This window comes from Erpetoichthys calabaricus, chromosome 4 (genome assembly GCF_900747795.2).
Source record: "Erpetoichthys calabaricus chromosome 4, fErpCal1.3, whole genome shotgun sequence".
In the NCBI taxonomy this organism is placed as follows: Eukaryota; Metazoa; Chordata; class Cladistia; order Polypteriformes; family Polypteridae; genus Erpetoichthys; species Erpetoichthys calabaricus.
Genome location: NC_041397.2, coordinates 260,116,012 through 260,139,526, shown reverse-complemented (window position 1 = coordinate 260,139,526; position 23,515 = coordinate 260,116,012). Strand labels below are relative to the sequence as shown.

Below are 23,515 nucleotides of genomic sequence, written 5' to 3'. Positions count from 1 at the left end.
CAAGTAGATGTAAAAGTCACAGCTGCAGTAAATCTAAAATACTAATAGTGTTTTTTCTAATTTATAATGCAAAACACTTCTGCCACAAATAAGTGGCCATTTCATATTGCAAACATATACTGTAGCTAAAATCAGTTTGGTGCCTTAATTGCCCTGAGAACCATGTGCTAAATCTAAAACAAAGGGATGCTGGTGCATTAGGCCATATATAGAGTTCATGAAGTCAAACTAGCCATTGGTAAATTTGTACTCTACCTAATTCTATCTTAATCCAACTGAGTATCCATGGAATATGATCAAGTAACTGGAGAAAACATTCAGTAAAATTAATTCCTATCAAGTTGCTGAAACTATTCTAAGACTGCCTCGGCATTTAGCATTAACCTGCTGAACTGCAAACACACCCTCTATGTTTAGCAGAAAGGAGTAGAGCTTTGTTGGGTCATCAGCTGCCTTGCCTCATTGAGAAAAAATTATGTAGTTGGGCTTGGTATAATGTCAATTCTGATGACTGACTGAAACCGGTCAGAGTTTCATTTGTCAATTTTAGATATCCTTTTTCAATTGTGGTCTGCTCCCACCCAAAGCATAACATGGCTAAAGGTATTTAGGATGATGACCCATACTCAGTTTCATGATACTTTCATGTGTAAATATTCAGCAAAGTGGCCGTTCTTGCTAGCAAGTTTTGTGCCCAGTACTGTGTAAAAAAGCTACTTATATTTTTATTCTTGTCCTGTCTCCATCTGAACTGCACGAGCAATCTGAACAATGCCCATTTAATCTATCTAGTATTACCTGCACATGCAGTACAGAGCTGTTATTCATTCAAATATCTAAATAAATGTAAAGGACTAATGCATCTCATAAAGAGGCTGCACTCAGTGTAACATTATCAGTGGAGATTTTGATTTTATTTTCAATAATATGTATTTTAAAAACACACTGGAAAACATAAAAAAATTATCTTAAACCAGAACTTTAATAATTTATATCACCAGTCACAGCCAATGGATAACAATTAAAAATGTATAGACACATATGTATATATTCATATATAAATCTATGCAGGTATATACAAATTGAATGTATGCCCTGATGAAAAACAAGCATCTATATACGTTTCATAAATTAATAAAGTTAAACAGTATCAAGTTGTCAATTTTGTTTCTTACTAAATAAATAGAAAAAATGCAAAGCAATTGTTTCTAAATAGTGATTACCTAAACCCTATGGTGACAAATGATTTAGGTTGTGTATGACCATAACATGCTATTCTCAAACCTATCCTCATAATAGTTCATGGACACAAGAGCCTTCGGTTTATTCCAGCACAACTGAATGTTTTGTCCTTTAAGGAATGGCTTTCTTACTACCACTTGCTCGTCAAACTTTCAGCACAAAGTCTCCTCTTCACAGTAGAAACTGAAACTTGCTTTTACTAACCACCGTTAAGCAGTGCTTGACACTGAGGTGCCTATTACGCAACCTGGTGACCCTCAGAAACTTGTCTTCTGATTGGGATAAGTTTGGGTCTGCCAGATCTCTTCCTATCAGAGTTTCTTCTGGTTTCCTTTTGCCTTTGGATTATGTAGGACATCTTACTAACTGACACTGACTGTTTTTGCAATATTTGTTAATGGAAGTCCTATACTTCTAAGGTTAATATAGCTCTGTCCAATTCAATTTGTTAATTAATGTTTTCTTGCCATTATCACTACAACTTACAACTTTCTACAATGTAATATTGTCTATGTAGTACTTCAGAGGGTGTAGTAACACAGTCTGTTCCAACTCTGCTTTAAGACAGAGGGTTTTTAAGTAATCAACAGAAATAGGGACACCTGTGCAAACTGCTTGTTTCAACTTGCAAGGCTTAATTTACTTTAATTGGGGAAGAACATCTGTAGGCTATAGCCTATTAGTTGTTCCCTGAAGAAGGTTCATTTGTAATATTCCGGAAGTTCCTTTTTTCACTTTTTGCTAACCTAAACTTTAAATTTAAACCTGTAGCAGTTTACTACTTACCTTTTCACCATTTTAGGACATTTACTGGATTTCAACTGATTAAATCTGAAGAAAAACTGAAAAAAACTACGGTGTTCTAAAACGTTTGACCAGTATTGTATATACAAAGCACTCAAAGTTATACTGGGGGAAGGAATTCACTTACATGAATGAGTAAAACCAGGAAGAGGCTGGATCATTGCAGGAGTTCCATTAGCCATTGGTTGCACTCCTGGGGCAACAGAGGTCACAAGAGGTGGGGACATTCCAACTACTGGTAAAGGAGCCATTGGCACCGGGGCTACTGAAGTCATCCCTGGCATAGCAGTAATGGCACCCATACCTTAACAAACAAAGTGAAAAATTCTGAAATTACCATATCTTGTGAACAAAAAATTAACTAAAAAAATGAGAACTGAAATTTTCTGATAGGCATACTATTAAAGTAAAAAACAGAAACAAAAAACATTTTTATAATAGTGTAAAGTGCAAGTTCACACAAAAGCATTTTTAAAGCCAAATTACTTTATAATATTATCTGCAAAGAAACATGTTTTGAGGAAATGTCTCCAGTATTTATAAGATATCAATTTCTTGCCATTGAAGGAAAAATAAGTATCAATCTAATTACCCTAAAAATGAAACAAGGCAAAATAACCTCTTAATTCTTCTTGGATCGTAGAAACTAAAAGAAAGATGCGGTGATAAGTAATATAAATACATTTATGAGGCAATTCCAATAACGCACAAATAATACAATATTAACATTACCAGACGCATGTACAATTTAAGGATAAATATGTAATACACAGACCAATATGATTAGAAAGAAATATGAAAGTGGTGATTGCACTATTAAATTACTTATGTGATCAGCAGACAAAGAAATAAACATTTTCATTTTTAAAACATATTTGCTCCAAAACTCTAGTAAGTGCAAAATCCAATATTATACAAATAATAGAGCAAGAAAAAGAGAAACCTAGCCTGTGGGTTGGGTCAGTCCAATAAAGAACATTTCTAGAATGTCTTAATTTAAATGCTTCTACTACAACAATCACTGCGCCCTACCAAAATGAATTTTAAGAAATTTCCTAAACAATCTCTCTCTAGTGAAGGTCTGAATGTAGTTTTTTGCTTTTAATACTAGAATTAACATTCAGAGATCGAGGAAGGAAGCATATAGCCCTAAAGCTAAATCTTACACTCAGCATCAATAACAACAAATTGCCTTAATAATAGCTAAATTCTGTAGTTCAACACCTTATTGAGACTCTGATATCAGTGCAGTTACAATCTGAGGGTAGAACTACCCTTTTAAATTCTGGCTATATACTTCCTCCTTTCTTAAAGCGTACAGCATGAATATTTGCTATTAAGAACTTTATTTTATACAATACATATTGTCACTTGAATCTTTTGAAAACCTCTATTCTAAATATTACCTCTCACAAAAACATCCATCCATCCATTTTCCAACCCGCTGAACCCGAATACAGGGTCACGAGGGTCTGCTGGAGCCAATCCCAGTCAACACAGGGCACAAGGCAGGAACCAATCCCGGGCAGGGTGCCAATCCACCGCAGGACACACACCAAGCACACACTAGGGACAATTTAGAATCGCCAATCCACCTAACCTGCATGTCTTTGGACTGTGGGAGGAAACCGGAGCGCCCCGGAGGAAACCCATGCAGACACGGGGAGAAACATGCAAACTCCACGCAGGGAGGACCTGGGAAGCGAACCTGGGTCTCCTAACTGCGAGGCAGCAGCGCTACCACTGCGCCACCCTAGTAAAACATTATTAAATTATTATTAAATTATTAAAACATTATTTCATTATTAAAACATTAATTTCATTATTAAATGTAAGTTATAGACTTTACTACATTAAAAGAAAACAGTCTTTCATCATTATCTAATACTGGAGTTTTACTGTAACTTATTCACATATTCACCTTATTAGTCAAGCTCCATTTAATCCAGTTTAGCATCTCAGGTGCTGGAACCTATCCTGGCAGCATTATTTACAAGGTGTGAACATCCAAAATTAAGTGCCACTCCATCAATGACTACACTTGCATACATCTCCACAGTTGCTCAAACTGAGCTCCACCAAAATAGGAGACGTATATTTAGAAAGTGTTTGGGATTGAGCCTAGGGAAATGATGAAGCACCACTAACTACTCTGCCTTGTAACTAAGAAATATGATGACAGATATATGTTAAAACTATACCAGTACTTTCATAATACACCTTAATTTTGCATACTTTTGGGAAAACAACCGTGCAATTAAATTTTTAAATTGCACTACTGGTCAAACGTTTTAGAACCTTATTTTTTTCCAGGTTTCCTTCAAGTGTAATCAATTAAAATGCAATGAATGATCTAAAATGGTGAAAGGTAAGCAGTAAACTGTGGAAAGTTTAAAGTTTAGGTTAGAAAAACCTGAAAAATGGAAATTTCAAAATATTAAAATGGACCTTCTTCAAGGACCAACTAATAGGTTACAACCCGGATGTTCTGCAGCAATTGAAGTTAATTAAGCTTTGCAAGTTGAAGCAAACAATTTGCATAGGTGTCCCAACTTTTGTTGATTACTTAAAAACTATCTGTCTGTCTTAACCCTTTGCGGTCGTTAGGCCAGAAAACTGGCCTTAGTAAAAAGTGCGCTATAGGTCGTCAGGCCTACGCTGGTGGCCCTGCAAGTTTCTGACCGATTTGCACAGTCGCCTGGTCGAGAAAAGTGGCCTGTGTTATTCCTACGTGCTTGAAAAAATAACTGCTGTAATTATTGGCATTTTTTCAATAATTAATTACGACTAATGTAGCGTGACGTTGAAAATTAAATACGACTGCAAAGGGTTAAAGCAGAGTTGGAACAGACAGTGCTACTACATCCTCCCAAGTATTACCTATTTCACTGTAGAAAGTTGCAATTCCAGATAATGACAAAAAAAGACAATTAACAAATTAAAATGAAAAAGACCATTATTACTGTTAGAGGTTTAAGCCATTCATTTAGAGAAGTTATAAAAAACAAAGTGTCAGTGAGTACAGTGTCCTACACAATCCAAAGGCAAATAGAAACTGGAAGAAACTCTGATAGGAAAACATTTGGCAGACCCGAAGTCACAACCCAATCAGAAGACAAGTTTCTGAGGGTCACCAGCTTGTGTGAAAAGGTACCTCACAGCACAACAGCTTCAAGCATAGCTTAAAAGTGGTTGAAAAAAGCAAGTCTCATTTTCCATTGTGAAGAGGAGACTTTGTGCTAAAGGCTTGACAGGCAAATGCAGTAAGAAATTCATTCCTCAGAGGACAAGACAGAGCCTTGAAATACCAGCAGTGGACTACTGTAAATTGGAAGTTTTATGTACCAAAAAAATAATAATTTGAAATCTTCAGTTCATCATGCAAGGTGTTCATATGCTGTCAAGTTGGTTAAAGGATAGTTCCTCAGGTGTGACACCAACTATCAAAACTGGAGAAGGAAGTGAGATGGTCTGGGGTTCTTTTGCTGGAGGAAGAGTTGGTGGTTTGTACAGTGTGACTGGCATTTTGAATCAAAAGTGTTACCACAGTTTGGTGGCTATATCCCTTGTCTTGTGCTTTTTTATTTAACATTTTTTTTTATTTCTTCTATGCCTTAATTTCATGAAACACACTGCATGAATTTCCATAAAAACTAAACAAAATTGAAGTGTTCTAAAACTTTCAACCAGTAGTGTATATATGGATGTTAATACCTAAGTATCATACATTCAGCTTTACTTTTTGCAAGACATGGTCTAAAATTGATTACAACTGTTTACACTACATAAACTCAAGTTGACAGTGATGTAACATTTACCCTAAATTAGACCCCATCAATGAGATTATCTTCAGCAGCCACCTTATCTCTTCCAGGTGTTTCGGTTTGCCTCTTAGCTTATACGGAACAGCCTACAACTTTCACTTGCTTATTCAGCAGCATTGTGATTACCAACATTCTTTATGTGGCCTTTCCATTATAATACTAGATGGCGCACTGTTGCGGAAAATACTCAACAAAGAACAGTCTTGAGCCATTGTTATATGTGAAATTCAAATATGGCCATTCTTTATTTGCACCTATAGGGTGAAGCCCACAAGTACCTTTTTAAAGCACCATGGCAGACTAAAAAACTAGCAGAAAAGCTTACATTATCAGGCTCACTTACATAACACATTTCAATACATTTTAATTTTAACAAATCAGCTGTAGATAAATGAGATATCTCCAGAAACACACTTCTGAATTAAATATTATGTACAGTCCGAAATTAGTTAAACTTATTAAAAGTCCTAAATATAAGAGATAAAAGACATCATATGTAAACTGTTATCTGAGACAAAGCACAAAGTTAATCCAAAATGTGCTGGTACTAATTAAATCAGGGTGTCCTAGCTTGGCAGGCAGGCAGTTTCAAGCACTTTTTTTTTTTTTTTTTTTTTTTATAAACCTTTTCCCTTATGCACCATTGTTTAATGATCTCTCAATAAGCTTTATTACATTAATCTTTACTGCAATCAGATAGATTCTGGTATAGTTTAAAAGTAGAAAAAACTCAAGAGAATAATTTTCAGTATATTGTAATCTTTCATTATGAACGTAAACTAGCATTTTAAAAAATAATCATTGGCCACACTGAATAGCTTTAAATCTTATAGCATCTCCAACTAGCTGTTCTAATTTGCATATAATCCCTCATTTCTGTCACTTACTTTTTTCTTTTTTGCTGTATTTGATGGGAAAGGAGAATTCAGATCAGATTCCTAGGTAACATGTTTAATATTTAACCATGTGAATTTACTAAAATTAATACAATTCCATTAACCCCAATTGACATAGCTTTTATTTTAAAAGGCCTGAATTGCAAGACTAAAAATTGGCTAAAAAAAAAATTTAAAAAAATCTTCCCTTTATTGAACACATTATATATGCATTCACAATTTAAGTAAGCATCCATTTACTGATGATTTAGAAAAGCTGATTTAGAAGCTGATTTAGAAGTGCCCTTTGTTATGGAAGACGAAATAATTTATCAGCATAGCAACCCTAATTACATCTAGACTGCTGTTCTGTACTTGTGTTGTGATTTAATACAATGCTTTAACTATTTGCAATTCTTACACTAGAATAAGGACAGCCCAAATGTTAAGATATAATACTTCCTCATAAGGGAAAAAGGTTGTATATTTGTAGGTATATTTCTTCAAATAGCATAACATTTATCATTTACTTTGGTCTAGTTGCAATAATTACTTTTCAATTGTGAAAAAAAAAGTAGGATAAAATACCCTCCTTTCCCACATGCATGATTCCTTCAATTTTGCCATCCTGTTGACACCTGGTGGGCAGAGGCCATATGGAAGAAAACAAGCATTATTATTCCTGTCTCATTGTAGTGATTTTAATGATAAAGAATAAAGGCGCGTATAAGTTGGACTTCAGAACTTTCTGCACTGGCAGAACCAACAAGAAAAAGAGTAATGACTAATAGCTAGAGAAAATTTACACATATGGTGTGCACAATGATACAAAATGGTAGTGTTGGCAATTAACACCACCACTTCACTTTTCTTGATCCAGGGTACCATATTCCATCATTTAAATACACAGTTACTAATCCATACAAAAATAATTTATTGAGAAATTTCTTAAAAGAAGTTAGCCACTGCCAATACATAATCCCAACTGATTTATGGACTGCATAAGTGAGGAAAGTACTCCACAATCACATGCCACTACAGTGGCATACAAAAGTATTCAATCTCTTCAGTCATCATAATTTTCTGCATGACAAAAGAATTTGTACACATTTATCCTTTCAGTATTTTTAATATGAACTCTTATGCTGTAAAAATACATTTCCAAAGTCAAAATAAACCATTTTCTGTAGATATTTAACTGACCCCTCCTTTAACCGTCACCTTATCGTGGTGGAGGGGTTTTGCGTGTCCCAATGATCCTAGGAGCTCTGTTGTCCGGGGCTTTATGCCCCTGGTAGGGCACCCAAGGCAAACTGGTCCTAGGTGAGGGATGAGACAAGAGCGGTTAAACAAACCTCCTATGAAGAAAAAACAATTTTGGATGGCGTTTTCCCTTGCCTGGACGCGGGTCACCGGGGCCCCACTCTGGAGCCAGGCCTGGAGGTGGGGCTCGATGGCGAGCGCCTGGTGGCCGGGCCTGCACCCATGGGGCTCGGCCGGGCACAGCCCCGAAGAGGCAACGTGGGTCCCCCCTTCCCATGGGCTCACCACCTATGGGAGGGGCCAAGGAGGTCGGGTGCAGTGTGAGTTGGGTGGTGGCCGAAGGCGGGGACCTTGGCGGTCCGATCCTCGCTACAGAAACTGGCTCTTGGGACGTGGAATGTCACCTCTCTGAAGGGGAAGGAGCCTGAGCTAGTGCGCGAAGTTGAGAGGTTCCGGCTAGATATAGTCGGACTCACCTCGACGCACAGCTTGGACTCTGGAACCAATCTCCCTTGAGAGGGGCTGGACTCTGTACCACTCTGGAGTTGCCCCCGGTGAGAGGCGCCGAGCAGGTGTGGGTATACTTATTGCCCCCCAACTTGGAGCCTGTACATTGGGGTTTACCCCGGTGACGAGAGGGTAGCCTCCCTTCGCCTTCGGGTGGGGGGACGGGTCCTAACTGTTGTTTGTGCGTATGCACCGAACAGCAGTTCAGAGTACCCACCCTTTTTGGAGTCCCTGGAGGGGGTGCTAGAGGGCATACCTTCTGGGGACTCCTTCGTTCTGCTGGGAGACTTCAATGCTCACGTGGGCAATGACAGTGAGACCTGGAAGGGCGTGATTGGGAGGAATGGCCCCCCCAATCTGAACCCGAGCGGTGTTTTTGTTATTGGACTTCTGTGCTCGTCACGGATTGTCCATAACGAACACCATGTTCAAGCATAGGGGTGTTCATATGTGCACTTGGCACCAGGACACCCTAGGCCTCAGTTCGATGATCGACTTTGTGCTCGTGTCGTCGGACTTGCGGCCACATGTCTTGGACACTCGGGTGAAGAGAGGGGCAGAGCTGTCAACTGATCACCACCTGGTGGTGAGTTGGCTTCGATGGTGGGGGAGGATGCCGGTCAGGCGTGGTAGGCCCAAACGTGTTGTGAGGGTCTGCTGGGAACGTCTGGCAGAGCCCCCTGTCAGAAGTAGCTTCAACTCCCACCTCCGGCAGAACTTCGACCACATCCCGAGGGAGGTGGGGGACATTGAGTCCGAATGGGCCATGTTCCGTGCCTCTATTGTTGAGGCAGCTGACCGGAGCTGTGGCCGTAAGGTGGTCGGTGCCTGTCGTGGCGGCAATCCCCGAACCCGTTGGTGGACACCGGCGGTGAAGGATGCCGTCAAGCTGAAGAAGGAGTCCTACAGGACCCTTTTGTCCTGTGGGACCCCGGAGGCAGCTGATAGGTACCGGGCAGGCCAAGCGGAATGCGGCTTTGGTGGTTGCTGAGGCAAAAACTCGGGCGTGGGAGGAGTTTGGGGAGGCCATGGAGAATGACTTTCGGACGGCTTCGAGGAGATTCTGGTCCACCATCCGGCGTCTCAGGAAGGGGAAGCAGTGCAGTGTCAACACTGTATATGGTGGGGATGGTGCGCTGCTGACCTCGACTCGGGACGTTGTGGGTCGATGGGGGGAATACTTCGAAGACCTCCTCAATCCCATTAACATGCCTTCCAATGAGGAAGCAGAGCCTGGGGACTCAGAGGTGGGCTCCCCCATCTCTGGGACTGAGGTCACCGAGGTGGTCAAAAAACTCCTTGGTGGCAGGGCCCCAGGGGTGGATGAGATACGCCCGGAGTTCCTCAAGGCTCTGGATGTTGTAGGACTGTCTTGGCTGACACGCCTCTGCAACATCGCATGGACATCAGGGGACAGTGCCTCTGGATTGGCAGACCGGGGTGGTGGTCCCCCTCTTTAAGAAGGGGGATCGGAGGGTGTGTTCCAACTACAGAGGGATCACACTCCTCAGCCTCCCTGGAAAAGTCTATTCAGGGGTCCTGGAGAGGAGGGTCCGTCGGATAGTCGAGCCTCGGATTCAGGAGGAACAGTGTGGTTTTCGTCCTGGTCGCGGAACAGTGGACCAGCTCTATACCCTTAGCAGGGTCCTGGAGGGTGCATGGGAGTTTGCCCAACCAGTCTACATGTGTTTTGTGGACTTGGAAAAGGCATTCGACCGTGTCCCTCGGGGAATCCTGTGGGGGGGTACTCCGAGAGTATGGGGTACCGGCCCCCCTGATAAGGGCTGTTCAGTCCCTGTACGATCGGTGCCAGAGCTTGGTCCGCATTGCCGGCAGTAAGTCGAACCCATTTCCAGTGAGAGTTGGACTCCGCCAGGGCTGCCCTTTGTCACCGATTCTGTTCATAACTTTTATGGACAGAATTTCTAGGCGCAGCCAGGGCGTTGAGAGGGTCCGGTTTGGTGGGCTCAGGATTGGGTCACTGCTTTTTGCAGATGATGTTGTCCTGTTTGCTTCATCAGGCCGTGATCTTCAGCTCTCTCTGGATCGGTTCGCAGCCGAGTGTGAAGCGGCTGGGATGAGAATCAGCACCTCCAAATCCGAGACCATGGTCCTCAGCCGGAAAAGGGTGGAGTGCCCTCTCAGGGTTGGTAGCGAGATCCTGCCCCAAGTGGAGGAGTTCAAGTATCTCGGGGTCTTGTTCATGAGTGAGGGAAGAATGGAGCGTGAGATCGACAGGCGGATCGGTGCGGCATCCGCAGTAATGCGGGCGCTGCATCGGTCTGTCGTGGTGAAAAAGGAGCTGAGCTGCAAGGCGAAGCTCTCAATTTACCAGTCGATCTATGTTCCTACCCTCACCTATGGTCATGAGCTATGGGTAGTGACCGAAAGAACGAGATCGCGAATACAAGCGGCTGAAATGAGTTTCCTCCGCAGGGTGTCTGGTCTTTCCCTTAAAGATAGGGTGAAAAGCTCAGTCATCCGGGAGGGGCTCAGAGTAGAGCCGCTGCTCCTCCGCATCGAGAGGAGTCAGATGAGGTGGCTCGGGCATCTGATCAGGATGCCTCCTGGACGCCTCCCTGGTGAGGTGTTCCGGGCACGTCTAACCGGGAGGAGGCCCCGGGGAAGACCCAGGACACGCTGGAGGGACTATGTCTCTCGACTGGCCTGGGAACGCCTTGGGATTCTCCCGGAAGAGCTAGAAGAAGTGGCCGGGGAGAGGGAAGTCTGGGCATCTCTGCTCAAGCTGCTGCCCCCACGACCCGACCTCGGATTAAGCGGGAGACAATGGATGGATGGATATTTAACTGAAGAAGAAAAACTCAAAAGTTAGTGTTTGTATAAATATTCAAGCCAAACACAGTAATACGTTGTCAAGAACATTTTGCTGCAAAACAGCCTTAATTCTTTTGGAGTAAGTATGGAACACTTCTGCACACTATTCAGGATTGATTCTTTCCCATTCTTCCTGGCAGAAATTACAGAGATCCTATAGGTTGGTGTGACAGTGCCTCTGGACAGCAGTTTTCAAATAGTGTCATGGATTCTCAATAGGGTTAAGATCAGGGTTTTGACTTTGCCATTCCAGAACATTCACCTTTCTGTTTCTGAGCCATTCCAATGTCACTTAGACCTTATGCTTAGGTTCATTGTCATGCTGAAATATAAATCTTCTCCTGAACCATAGGTTCATAGCAGATTGGAACAAGTTCTCCTGCAATACTGGGTGGTAATTTGTGTCCATCCATTGTCCCTCCAACTCTGACAAGATTCCCAGTACCAGCACAATGAAAAGCATCCTCATAGCATTATGCTGCAATGACCATATTTCACCGTAGGTAAAGTGTTTCTTGAGGCATGAGCTGTGTTAGTTTTACGCCACACATACAGTACCTCTTTGTAGCCTGACCAAAAAATTCCATTATGTGCTCATATGACCATAAAATCTTCTCCCACATCTTAATTGGGTCTTTCTCGTGATTTTATGCAGACCTTCTTAAGGAATGGCTTCTTTCTCACTATACTCCCGTACAGGCCAGTGTTATGGAAAACTCTTGAAATTGGGGACCCATGTATCTTCGCTCCAGTTTCAGCCAAACAGCATTGCAGACTTCTGAGAGTGAAGGTTTTATTTTTAGTAGCCTCTCTCACCAGTCAACGACTTGCTCTAATGTTTAGTTTTGAGGGACGGCCTGTTCTAGTAAGAGTCTGGGTGCTGTGATGAATCTTCTACTTTCTGATGATGGATCCAACAGTGCTTAATGGGACATTCAAACTCTTCGATATTTTTTGCAGCCATTTCCTGCCTTGTGCATTTCAATGACTGTTTCTCACATCAGCAGAGTGTTCCTTTGTCTTCATTTTTGCAGTGATTGTTCAACAAAGACTTCTGCCCTTACAAAGGATACTCACATGATATAAAGATGTAAGGGATCATAAGTACCACCTATTATGTTTAACTATGGTCAGATGACTGTCAATTTTGTGTCGTTTGTGATTAATTTGTCATTTGTGTAAAACTGGAGCTTTCTAAGAACAGAGGTACAAATACTAAGGCAGATATTAACTTTTGAGTTTTTCTTCTTCAGTTAAATATGTACAGAAAATGGTTTAATTTGACTTTGGAAATGTACTGTTACAGTATAAGAGTTCCTATTAAAATGCTGAATAAATAAATATGTGTATAAATCTTTTGTCATGCAAAAAATTATGATGACTTTCAAAGGAATTGAATACTTTTGCACTCCATGGTACATCAATAAAGACAAATGAAATTAGCAGTACTACAGACAGTTTGCAGCCAGACATACAGCTAAGAATTTACTTAATGACCACACCAGCACACGGTACCCCTGTTAGTTCCAAATAAAAGGCACTGGAACTGCACTTAATGAAATCAAAACACACATCCACACAAACAGTTGGGATAATCAAGAGTAATTTTCAGAGTTCTTGAAAAGTTTTGACTAGTAGAAGAAGCAGTAGGTTGATTAACATATTCCTAATAAAATAGGCTTAATGTATAAACCGTTTCATTGCTTGTAACTTTTAAGTTCTAATCATTGAAGGAATTTAGAAAACACAAAGTGTAAAAGGAATAAACTGGTGTATATTGTTACTAATTGGAATCGACAAACAACAGACTTGTCCACCTATGAATTACTTACCAAATCCTGCAGCAATAGGTATTGGGGGTTGCTTCATTACAGGGGGTAATGATGGTGGGAGTGGATGCCCCTGTAACTTCAATTTAATTAGTTTCATAGCTATAGAAAACTCATGTTGATCCATCTTCCCATCATTATTCATATCAGCCAAGGCCCTGCAAAATAATGACAAATGTTAATATAGTCCATCCACTAATTTCTAAACTGTCTTCCATTTTAATGTTGTGCTAGGATGTAGGCCACTAAAATAGCACACCAGACTCACAACCAGGCAGACACATGCACACTTTCTCTTTACAACCCAGCCTGCAGCAACCAGTTAACCTAAATCCACTACCATAGAAAGTTTGGATGCATTAGGAAAAGTAAGACGACAGACATAACCCAGGAAAACGCTGAAGATGTAGATAGTATACACAAGAATGCCAGTGACTAGACCAAAACAGCTGTCAAGCAACAAGATTAGTGAATTGCGTTAATGATACTGGAAAAGTAATCTAAATATCAAAGTACACTCGGAAGGGTATTTTTAGTTCATTGCAGATAAATTAACCACTGCAATTCAAATCTCAATTTCACATTGAAAAAGCAAATGAAGGGCTTACCATATCTGTGCAAGAACGGGTGGAGGTAATCCAGATTGTAAAAAGAAATTCCTAGCTTGATCACCTGTTTAAAAAAAAAAAAAACATAACTCAAACATTGCTAATAAAAGAAAACAAGTAATGAGCAGTATTATTTTACATTGTGTCAATTACTTCTCAATGTAAAGCCTAGGGCATACATCAAAGTAGTTTACTCATGCTATTTTACATTAAGATATAGATTTTCTTTAATTCCTGACATAAGTTACTAATCTAATACAGACTACACATACTACCATTGGAAGCACAATAATGTAATAATAATAAGTCACTGTTGAAGCAGGCTGGCACGGGCACCCTCAGCCCAAAAGAAGGCATTTGGAGTCTCAGGACAGGCAACAGAATCAAGATTTATTGTACGGTGCACATATAGACTCACTTAAGATGGCAAAAGCGAGCAGCCATTGGCAGCCCTTACGTTTATTATAGATCTTATCAAACAAGTCGTTATTTGTCCTCATCCGACTTCTAACATTCCCCTGCTCTAGCTCTTCCCTTAATTAATTCCCCCATTTTTTCTCAGCTGAGCGGGTATCAAACACCTCTCTGTCCATCTGGTCTGTCTGACAAGGCCTACCTGTACTCCTTACTAGCTCAACACTTGCTACCATTATTTATAGTCGGGAGCCCATTCTTTTCCAGCTCTTCTGCATGTCTAACCTTTGGCTTATGAACTATTGGTGGTTTCCAGCTCATATAGAATATCAAAAAAATTTGTAGGCATAAGTCTGTTTAATCCTAACTCTTACATCTTAATGCTTAGTGAAATATAGTATTTACTTTTCTCAAGTGCTTATAATACTTTTCTAATTCGCAGAGATTACCAATTTCAAGAATACATTTTTCTATATCACTTATTAATCTACAACTTTAAACATCCAATTTTAACACTTTCTTGCAAAATAAACTGATTCAAGATTAAAAGGAAGGGTCACCAATTTTGACATAAGCTCTCCTATTTATATGTGGCACTACCTAGACCAGGGGTCTGCAACCTTCACTATCAAAAGAGCCATTTTGCTCCCTCTTCCTCCAAAGAAAAATAGTCTGGAGCCGCAAAACATAACACAGCTTATAAACTTTTAAAAGTTTTAATCTTTTTTTAGATTTTACATGTTACAACCACGGAATACAACAAACAGAAGTGCAGTGTGCATGTGTAGGCCTACTTTGAAATAAATTAAACTGAACTCTGCAGGCCTATTTGAGTCCTTCCTATACCTGTATAAAATTAAAATAAAAACTAGCCCACTTTAATATAAATAAAACATTTAGCTGTAGCTTAGCAGCTTTAAAAAAGTAAACATAAATTCCATTTCAGTGTGCTCTCATCCTCTTCAGGTTTCCCTCTCAGCCAGCAATCAACTGAAGCACCTGAACATACAAAAAAACCTACATCAGCTCCGGGTCTGAAATAAATGTGTTTTTTTTTTTTTTTTAAATATTAGCCTATTAAATGCTATTGTTCTCACCTGTTTAATGTGACTTCTGTTTCTGAAGTTCGCTGCAGATCATCTCTAGCACTTTGAGCTACTTTTTGTATGAAAATGTGCTATATAAATAAATGTTGTTGTTCTATGTCGGGGCTGTACGATGTGACTTTGACCTTCACACAGGACTGCAGGCTCATGTGTGAGGTGGGAGAGATATTTGGACTTTATGAAGTTCATTCTTGAGAAAACTTGCTCACATAAGTATGTTGAGCCAAAGATGGACAGGACTCCAAATGCATATTTTTTCATGTTCATATATGTTTCGGGAATGGCACTCCATGTATTGAAAACAAGTTTGTCGGGTTTGGGAGGTTTTCAATATCAGTCCATTTTGTGCTCTTTAGCGAGAGTAGCCTTCTGACGGGCGACTTCTTCAAGATCCGCTGTCAGGCATTTGAACTTGGACACCCATAAATCTTTATCCGCTATGCGGCCAGTTCAATTTCTAGATCGGGCTTACTTACTCCTGTGAATGCGGATGTGTTCAGCAGGGATGGGTCGATGTCCAGGGAAGGAGAGAGTGTTTTTTTTCTTTCTGAACTCACTGAATCTTTCTCTAAATGCAGCTTGCATTGCAATAATTGTACGGTGGAAATAATCACAATTTATGTGAATGTTCACTGCTTTGAACTCTCTCAGGGAGGGGAAGTGAGAGAGTGTACCTTTCTGTACATCTCTGGCAAACACTGTCATCATGCGCTCAAACACCAAAACATTTAAAGTCAGAGAATAGATGCTCTGATATTTTTATGAACGATTCTTTCATGTATTCTCCGTCTGTGAACGGCTTACCCCTCCTTACGATCTCTTGAGCTGCCATAAAACTAGCAGCTGTAGTTGATTGTGGAGAAGTGATCCACTTTTTGAAAGTATGTTTGCTCTGTTCAGCTTTCCGTTGCAGTTCCGAAATTGCTCTCTTTCGCTCATCTTCACTTGGGTATTTTTCAGTGAATGCTGAGTGCTTGTTTCGAAAATGTCTTTCAACGTTACATTTTTTGTTGTTCGATAATTTATCGCCACATATTAAGCACACCGGTAAGCCAGCGTCGTTGGCGGTGAAGGCAAATGCTTCTGTCCACGCAGAATTAAACTCTCTGTTCTCTTCTGGGATTTTTCATTTTTGGGATTTATTCATGGTTAGTGCAGGGGTCGCACACTCCAGAAGCCACCTGCAGGTAAAGGCGAGGGCTATAGACGTAGATGTGACGCATATTTTAGTTGACAAATTATAAATAAAAATTAGATGTTAAAGTGTATAACAGTAGTAGTAGTAAATAAACATTATATATATTACATATATTATATACAAATTAAATTAAGAAATTGCCGTTATTCATTTTCATGTTTTTTTTTTTTTTGTCAAGGCCAAAAGGAGCCATTACAAGGAGGCTGAAGAGCCGCATGCGGCTCCAGAGCCGCGGGTTGCCGACCCCTGACCTAGACTAAACCATTTTTTATTTGTTGGCTATATAAACAATGTATAATAGTACTAGTAATTTTTTTAAAGGTCCATAGTGGCTATTGTACTGATCTACGTTGTGGCCTATTGAAGAAGTACCTCGGGGGGGGGTCATCAAATATCTAAGTAAAATGATCAGAAAGTTCACCAGCATTGCAGAACTGATCATAAATGCAAATGAAACAATGTCAGGAAAGACAATAATAGCTAATATGACTAACACTGCTAAACCAAACAATGAAGCGCTGATGAAGCGTACCTTCAGTGACAAGTTCATACTCATTACTGACCATGCCAAAAACTAAAAGTTCCCATCCAGTAGCAGTTATAATATTATTTAGGAAGATTTTAGTTTTGAGCTGGTTTCTCCAATAGTATGAGGAAACTGCAACGAAACAAGTCTGTCAAAGTGTTTATTTATATATATATATATATATATATATATATATATATATATATATATATATATATATATATATATAAATATATATATGTATAAAAAAATCAAATCATACACATTGCTGTACCAAGCGCTTTTCATGATACAGCTCAAAGGAAACTGCACCATGCTGCTGCATTCATGCAGGCACCATTAGTTACAGCCACTGCCAGCCAAATCTAATCACTTAGTCGCCATCACACAATTCAAGTTCTGCTAAAATATACTGAGAAGAAACTTAACTGTTTAATAATTGAGCACTGAAAAGTAGTGGCACCAAACATTATACAGTAAATCTGATTAAATATCATTTTAAAATAAAAGAAAGTAGCATGATACGGCAGCATACTTTGCGGTGAGGGTTAAAAAAAAAAAAAAAACAAAGAAAAACGAAGGTGTGACAGAGCCCTAGTGTTACAGATTGTTGTCCCAAGAATGAACAGCACAGAAAAAACACTTGCCTGCAGCTAAAAATAATTGCAGATGTGTCTTAATGCATTTACCTCATTGATAAAATGCATTGTTGACTGACAAAAAACATTTAACCTGTAGAAAATCAACAAATGCCTACTTCAAATGCAACAGTTTACAGGCTTAAATGGATTAATGTTTCTATTATTTAGAAAAAAGGATACTATAAGAAACATCCTAGGGATGACCACTGGTAAGCTACAAGGCTTAACTGCCAAAAACTAGAATGATGGATGGATGGATGGATGGATGGATAGATGGATAGATGGATGGATGGATAGATGGATAGATGGATAGATGGATACTTTATTAATCCCAAAGGGAAATTCACATGAATGAATGGACTGGCAGCATACCTTCTGACAACCTTGGTAAGCAATAAAAAACAATATTAATAGAAGAATGATACAGTATATTATAACTGCATTTAGGTGAATATACAGTATTTTTAGTTATGTTCAAATAAAATGTGAAAGCATAAACTACCATCATGTGCTGGCTAACTGGTTACAGGTCATCCACCTTAAAACAAAAACATCCTGTGAGACCTCAATTACTGCTAAATTTACTCCTTCAGATTTACTTTGAGGAAGATTATTTAAATTTGTCCACTAGGTGATTCAGTTTTCTCTCCACAGTCCAAAGACATTCCGTTTAGGTAGACTGGAGATGCTAAATTAGACTGGTGAATGTGTTTGTTTATGTGTGTGTATGTTCACTCTGCAATGGACTGGCGCCTTGTCCAGGGGATTGTTCTTGCCTTGAACTCTATACTTGCTAGGATAAGCTCCATCCCTCTGCAGCCCTGCCGTGGATAGCAGGTATAGAAAATGGTATGATACGTATTCCTCTTTTACATGCCAAATAGCTGTTTCAGACAGTAAAATAATTCACCAGTACAAGTTACTGAAGTGCCATGCAAATCGCATGCACAGATAGAACTTGCTGTCCTTGATTACTTGTGTACAGAAAGACAGGCTTCAACACGTCAAATTCCCATTAGGGACTTACAAAAACTTCATGTTTATGAAATACTGTATGAACTACAACCAGACAGCAGTATATCAACCGATGCAATCTTTGCACTACTTGTGGAAGCTATTTCAACAACCACAAGCCTATTTGGGCTCATTTTTAGGAACATGATATTGTAAAATGCTATTTTAAAACATGTATTAGTAAAGATATTACATGTAACTACATTCTTTTATCACTTATTTTGGAATATTAATTAGAATTACTAAAAAATTTAAAAAATAAAAATAATCTCTGTTTTTGATTAAGTAAATAAAAAAGGCTAAAAATGCCTGAAGCCATAACCAAGTTTTCTAACTTTCACTTACAGGGAAATACTTGAACACTTAGTAAATAAAAAAAATATATTACTAAGGCATATTGTGAGAGATAACAGCACTATGTCTTATAAATCTTATCAAAATAAGCACACAATATACAGTATTTTAATCTATTATAAAAAAAAATCTTGGGAGGGAGACGAGACATGATTTTCTCGCAAGACAATTTGACGTCCCGCGAGACAAGGCAGTGAGACAACATTTAAAACAAGTTCACAGACATCTAACCTTGCAGTTGTTGGAATGCTTTTGGCAGACACACTTCATATGCTCCCAGGTCTTAAAACAACGACAAGCAGAACAGCTGATCTGACGGCATCTCCTTAGCGTGCGTTCAGCCCCACCTTACACCCCCCCCTTCATAACACGAGCAGCGTTATACGTCCTGCGAGAAAGACATTTAACCACGCACAGGGGCCGGAAATAAAGGACAAGTATTGTTTTTACAAATGCTTTAAAGTAAAAGTGAAAATAATGCATATGTAACAATTCCCATAAAAATAACAATCTCTTTAAATTGTATATCCAGTGAACCAAACCTGGGGGTGGGTAAGCGAAGCAAATAGGGGGCAGAGCCCCCTAGTATAATTAAAATAAAACAATGATACTATTCAAGAAAAGGCTCCAATCTTTCAGTCTCTTATTGTTAGATGAAGTGGTATATATATTTTTGTATTTGTATGTTTTAGAGATGAATGTCCATTTTTATTGTTTTTTTCTCAGATTCAAAAGCAAACAGCAAAAAGAGAAGGGTCCCTTCAATACAACAGAGTACTTTTTTGGTCTAAAGACAAAAATTACATTATTATCAGACACAAGGTGTAAAGTTTGCAGACATCTCTGTTTCATGTGTAAATAAATGCAGTTGCGCAGGCTATAGAAGCATTTTTGAGCAATCATGAACTGTAAGAAGGGCATTTAGTCACAATAGCTACATCTCATTGGATTACGTCTATATTTTAATGAAACAGACGCACTAAGACTGGAAATAATAAAATCACTCACCTCATACAAAAAAATGTATAGTTTTTACAGACAAGATTCACATAGGCAGTATAATTACAAATTCTGTCAATGTATGTCTTGAATCTAATATTTCAAAAAATTCTTATAAATATTAACTGCAGTGAATATGATACATTAAACAATGACCAAAAAGGAATATTATATTAAAATCCTATGCAGTTTGACAAAATGGCAAAAACATTACAAATGCTAAACAAATCAAGAGATACTAAAACTTTTTAAAAATCAAGGGAAGATGATAAAATTACTTTTTGAGTGTGATGTAGCAATCATATACAGTATGTAAACAGATGAAATGGAATACCCATGAAATGCATCTATTCTCATCTACATCTATCTTACCAGTGATAAAACCTGAAGTAGGTTTCAAGCTGTGAAACTGTTGGTCATGTTTTGCTCGTTCCTCTAAGGTTATTCCCCAGACTTCAAGTCCACCTAATGGTGTAAAGGCAAAAGTTATAAAAAATTACATTTTCAAATTTTAAACATATTAAAGGCAGATTGGGTGCAGAAGAATTTATACAACAACAACTTAGACAAACCTGCAGAAATTGAACACTTCTAGAATAAAAAGGTTAATAAAAATGGTCTACTTTGTTGTTACATTTAACTAAGCCACAAAAATTATTTTACTATTTTTTTAACATGAAAAGATTACTTTCTTTGTTCATGTCTTATTTAGTTTAGTGAAGACTCATGTATGTGTTACATATTTTTTTTTGTGAGGTCCACAATGGTGTTTTGAAAGTACCTCAACACATTAGTGTATAAGACACAAGAGGCTAATAAGTGATAAAAACCCTTATCATGAGTGGTATCAAATAGCTCACTGGTGGTAGGATGAGGCCGGGGTTTAAAGAAACAAAGACAGAATGGGTAGCTGTCTGCATATTGAATTACATACATTTTTGCAGGGATATTGTTGTATTAGTAAGAACTGTTCCATGCTTTCCCAACAATAAACCTTGGATTACCAGTAATATCAAGAAACCCCTCGATCAAAAAAATAAATAAATAAAAATAAAAAACAAAAAACAGAGGCTTTCAAGGCTGGTGACAGGGAGAAGCTTATGCTGGAACAGCATGACCCGAAGAGGACCTTACAGCAGTCAAAAATGGCCTATAAAAGAAAACTGGAGATGAGGCTTCAACACAATAACATCAATGAAGTGTAGAGGTGAATGAAGACCATTATTGGCTATAAAGACAAGAGTAGCCAGGCAACAGCAGGTGATGAGAACAAGACCAATGAGTTTAACATGTTTTACAACACGTTTCACATGGTATCCAGCACTGGCTCAGTGTCACAGAATGGGTCACTTGTTCCCTCTCCCACCATTGCAGAGGTAGACTTTGCTGCACCATGTTGCTGCACTCCTGACACCATTGAGGCAGTATGTCCTAGTACCCTGCTCTTCACAGCAGCTGAGGTGAGTGCAGAGCGGAGGATGCTATGCCCTGGAAAGGCAGCTGGTCTGGATGTTGTGTGTCCAAGACTGCTTAAGGAATGTGTAGATCAACTTGCTGGGCCTCTACGGATAATGTTCAACTTGAGTCTTCATGGTGGGAGGGTCAGAGCTCTGTGAAAATCATCATATCTTGTGCCAGTTCCCAAAGTTGAGCAGCCAACTGAGATAAAAGACCGGTGGCCATCACATCACACATGAGGAAGACACTGGAGCATCTGCTACTGCGTGGCCTCAGAACATAAGTTCAGCATGCATTGGTATCCCTACAGTATGCATAACAGGAGCACAATGGTGTTGAGGATTCAATCCTGTACATGCTACACCAGTCCCACCCGTTTTTGGATGAACTAGGGGGTTATGAAAGAATTACGTTTTTGATCTTTCAAATGCATTCAGCATCATCCAACCCTCCATTCTTAAATGTGAACTGGAGAGAATGGGTATGAATTCCACCTTCACCTCCTGGATTCATAACTACCTGACTAGATGAATGCAGTTTGTCAAACTGGGGAACTGCATCTCTGGAACAGTTGTTCACAATATACTACACACAGCAGACTTTAAATATAAGTTGAACTTTTGACACATTCATAAGTACTCTGATAATAAAGGTATTGTGCCATGTATAAAGAATGGGGAGGAAGGGGAATAGGGATCTGACAGGAGCTTTCAGGAACTTTAAGAACTGCCTGGTTCTGAAAACAACGAAGACCAAGGAGATGATTGTAGATTTCCTCAGGTCTTAAAGGAAGTCACGGTTTCTGTTTGACACACAGAGGATCATCAAATCTTTTATCTTTGTTAAAGTAGAGGTTATAGTTGTTAAGATTAATACATTTTGTGAGATATGATCATATGATGATCCTGGGTTAAAGACTGGTTTGGCTTTAAGCATTTGTTTCAAGCAAAGCATTTTTGATTCTTTTTGAAGTGCATAGCCATCTTAAAAGGCACACAATATTATATACGGTGTAGGGAGCTTAATAAACTGTGGGGGAATTCTGGCAGAAGACAAGCTGCCATGGAACAAGCTGGCCAGTTATAAGACAGAATCCATTTTCCTTTTTGAGGTATGGTGTACATGTGGATTACAGACATTTGTTATATTTATAGTGAACACAATCTTGAAAAACTATATATCTTATTTTTTTCTAATGTAATTTTATTATTTTAACTGGTAAATTTTTAATATTTTAGACAACAACATTTCTTAAATGATCCTTTTAGGGGAACTTGTGCCTTATTTGGGGGAAAACGGGTTGGGGGCGTTGGTTGGCTCCTCCCCAACCTTCCCAGATGCATTTCATATCAAAGCATTTATCTAAATGGGAGCAGTCACATCAACACACACAAAACACAGCAAGCACGCAGTGGAGTGGACGTCAACCCGCACAAGCTCCCTTCTTCTGATTAAAAGAACAGACAGCCTTCCTCGGAGAGAAGGCTGTAAGTGAGCACATGGCCAGGTCAGCAGCTGGTTTAAAATGCTCCCTGCATCAACCAGCAGCTGTCAGACGTATTACACGGGGAGCCTGCAAACTTGCAGTTGCACCAGCAGGGAACAACCAGTCCCTGCCTGCGTTAACCGAGTGTTGGCACACAGTGTGGTTGGGGGTTTGTCGGGGTCTCAAAAATCTCACAATATCATTTAAATTTCAAAACTGACAGCGCAACAGCAATGTTACACAGTGCCTTTCACAGAGTGCACAGACTGCAACTAAGGAAAACAGTGGCCAATTCATTGATGGTCATGTACTGTCAAATAACTTTCGTTTTTATATAAACTACTATAATAAAAAAACACTATAAATCACAAGGAAGTATAAATACAGACAAGCACATTGTTTTCATAAACATGACTTTGGGAACCTCTACAAAACAATTTATTTTCTGAGTAGTTTCTGTCATTTTGACCCACCATTTCATTAGCAAACACCCTTTTTGCCCAGTTGTGAGAAAACTTACATATCACTTTAG

The 23,515-nt window shown here is 39.2% G+C and overlaps 1 protein-coding gene across 4 annotated transcripts in view; it reads right to left on the bottom strand.

The window, feature by feature from the left end:
- The window catches only part of itsn1 (intersectin 1 (SH3 domain protein)), a 282,819-nt gene that overhangs the window by 182,080 nt on the left and 77,224 nt on the right, over positions 1-23,515 (bottom strand). For 3 of the 4 annotated variants that reach the window (XM_028800700.2, XM_028800701.2, XM_028800702.2), the window contains 4 exons: positions 20,412-20,504; positions 13,788-13,851; positions 13,183-13,337; positions 2,174-2,350 (listed from right to left, as the gene is read on the bottom strand). In XM_028800700.2, the coding sequence (XP_028656533.2) occupies positions 2,174-2,350; positions 13,183-13,337; positions 13,788-13,851; positions 20,412-20,504 (489 nt within the window). The remainder of the gene's footprint in view (positions 1-2,173; positions 2,351-13,182; positions 13,338-13,787; positions 13,852-20,411; positions 20,505-23,515) is intronic. The other variant, XM_028800703.2, reaches the window with a different exon arrangement.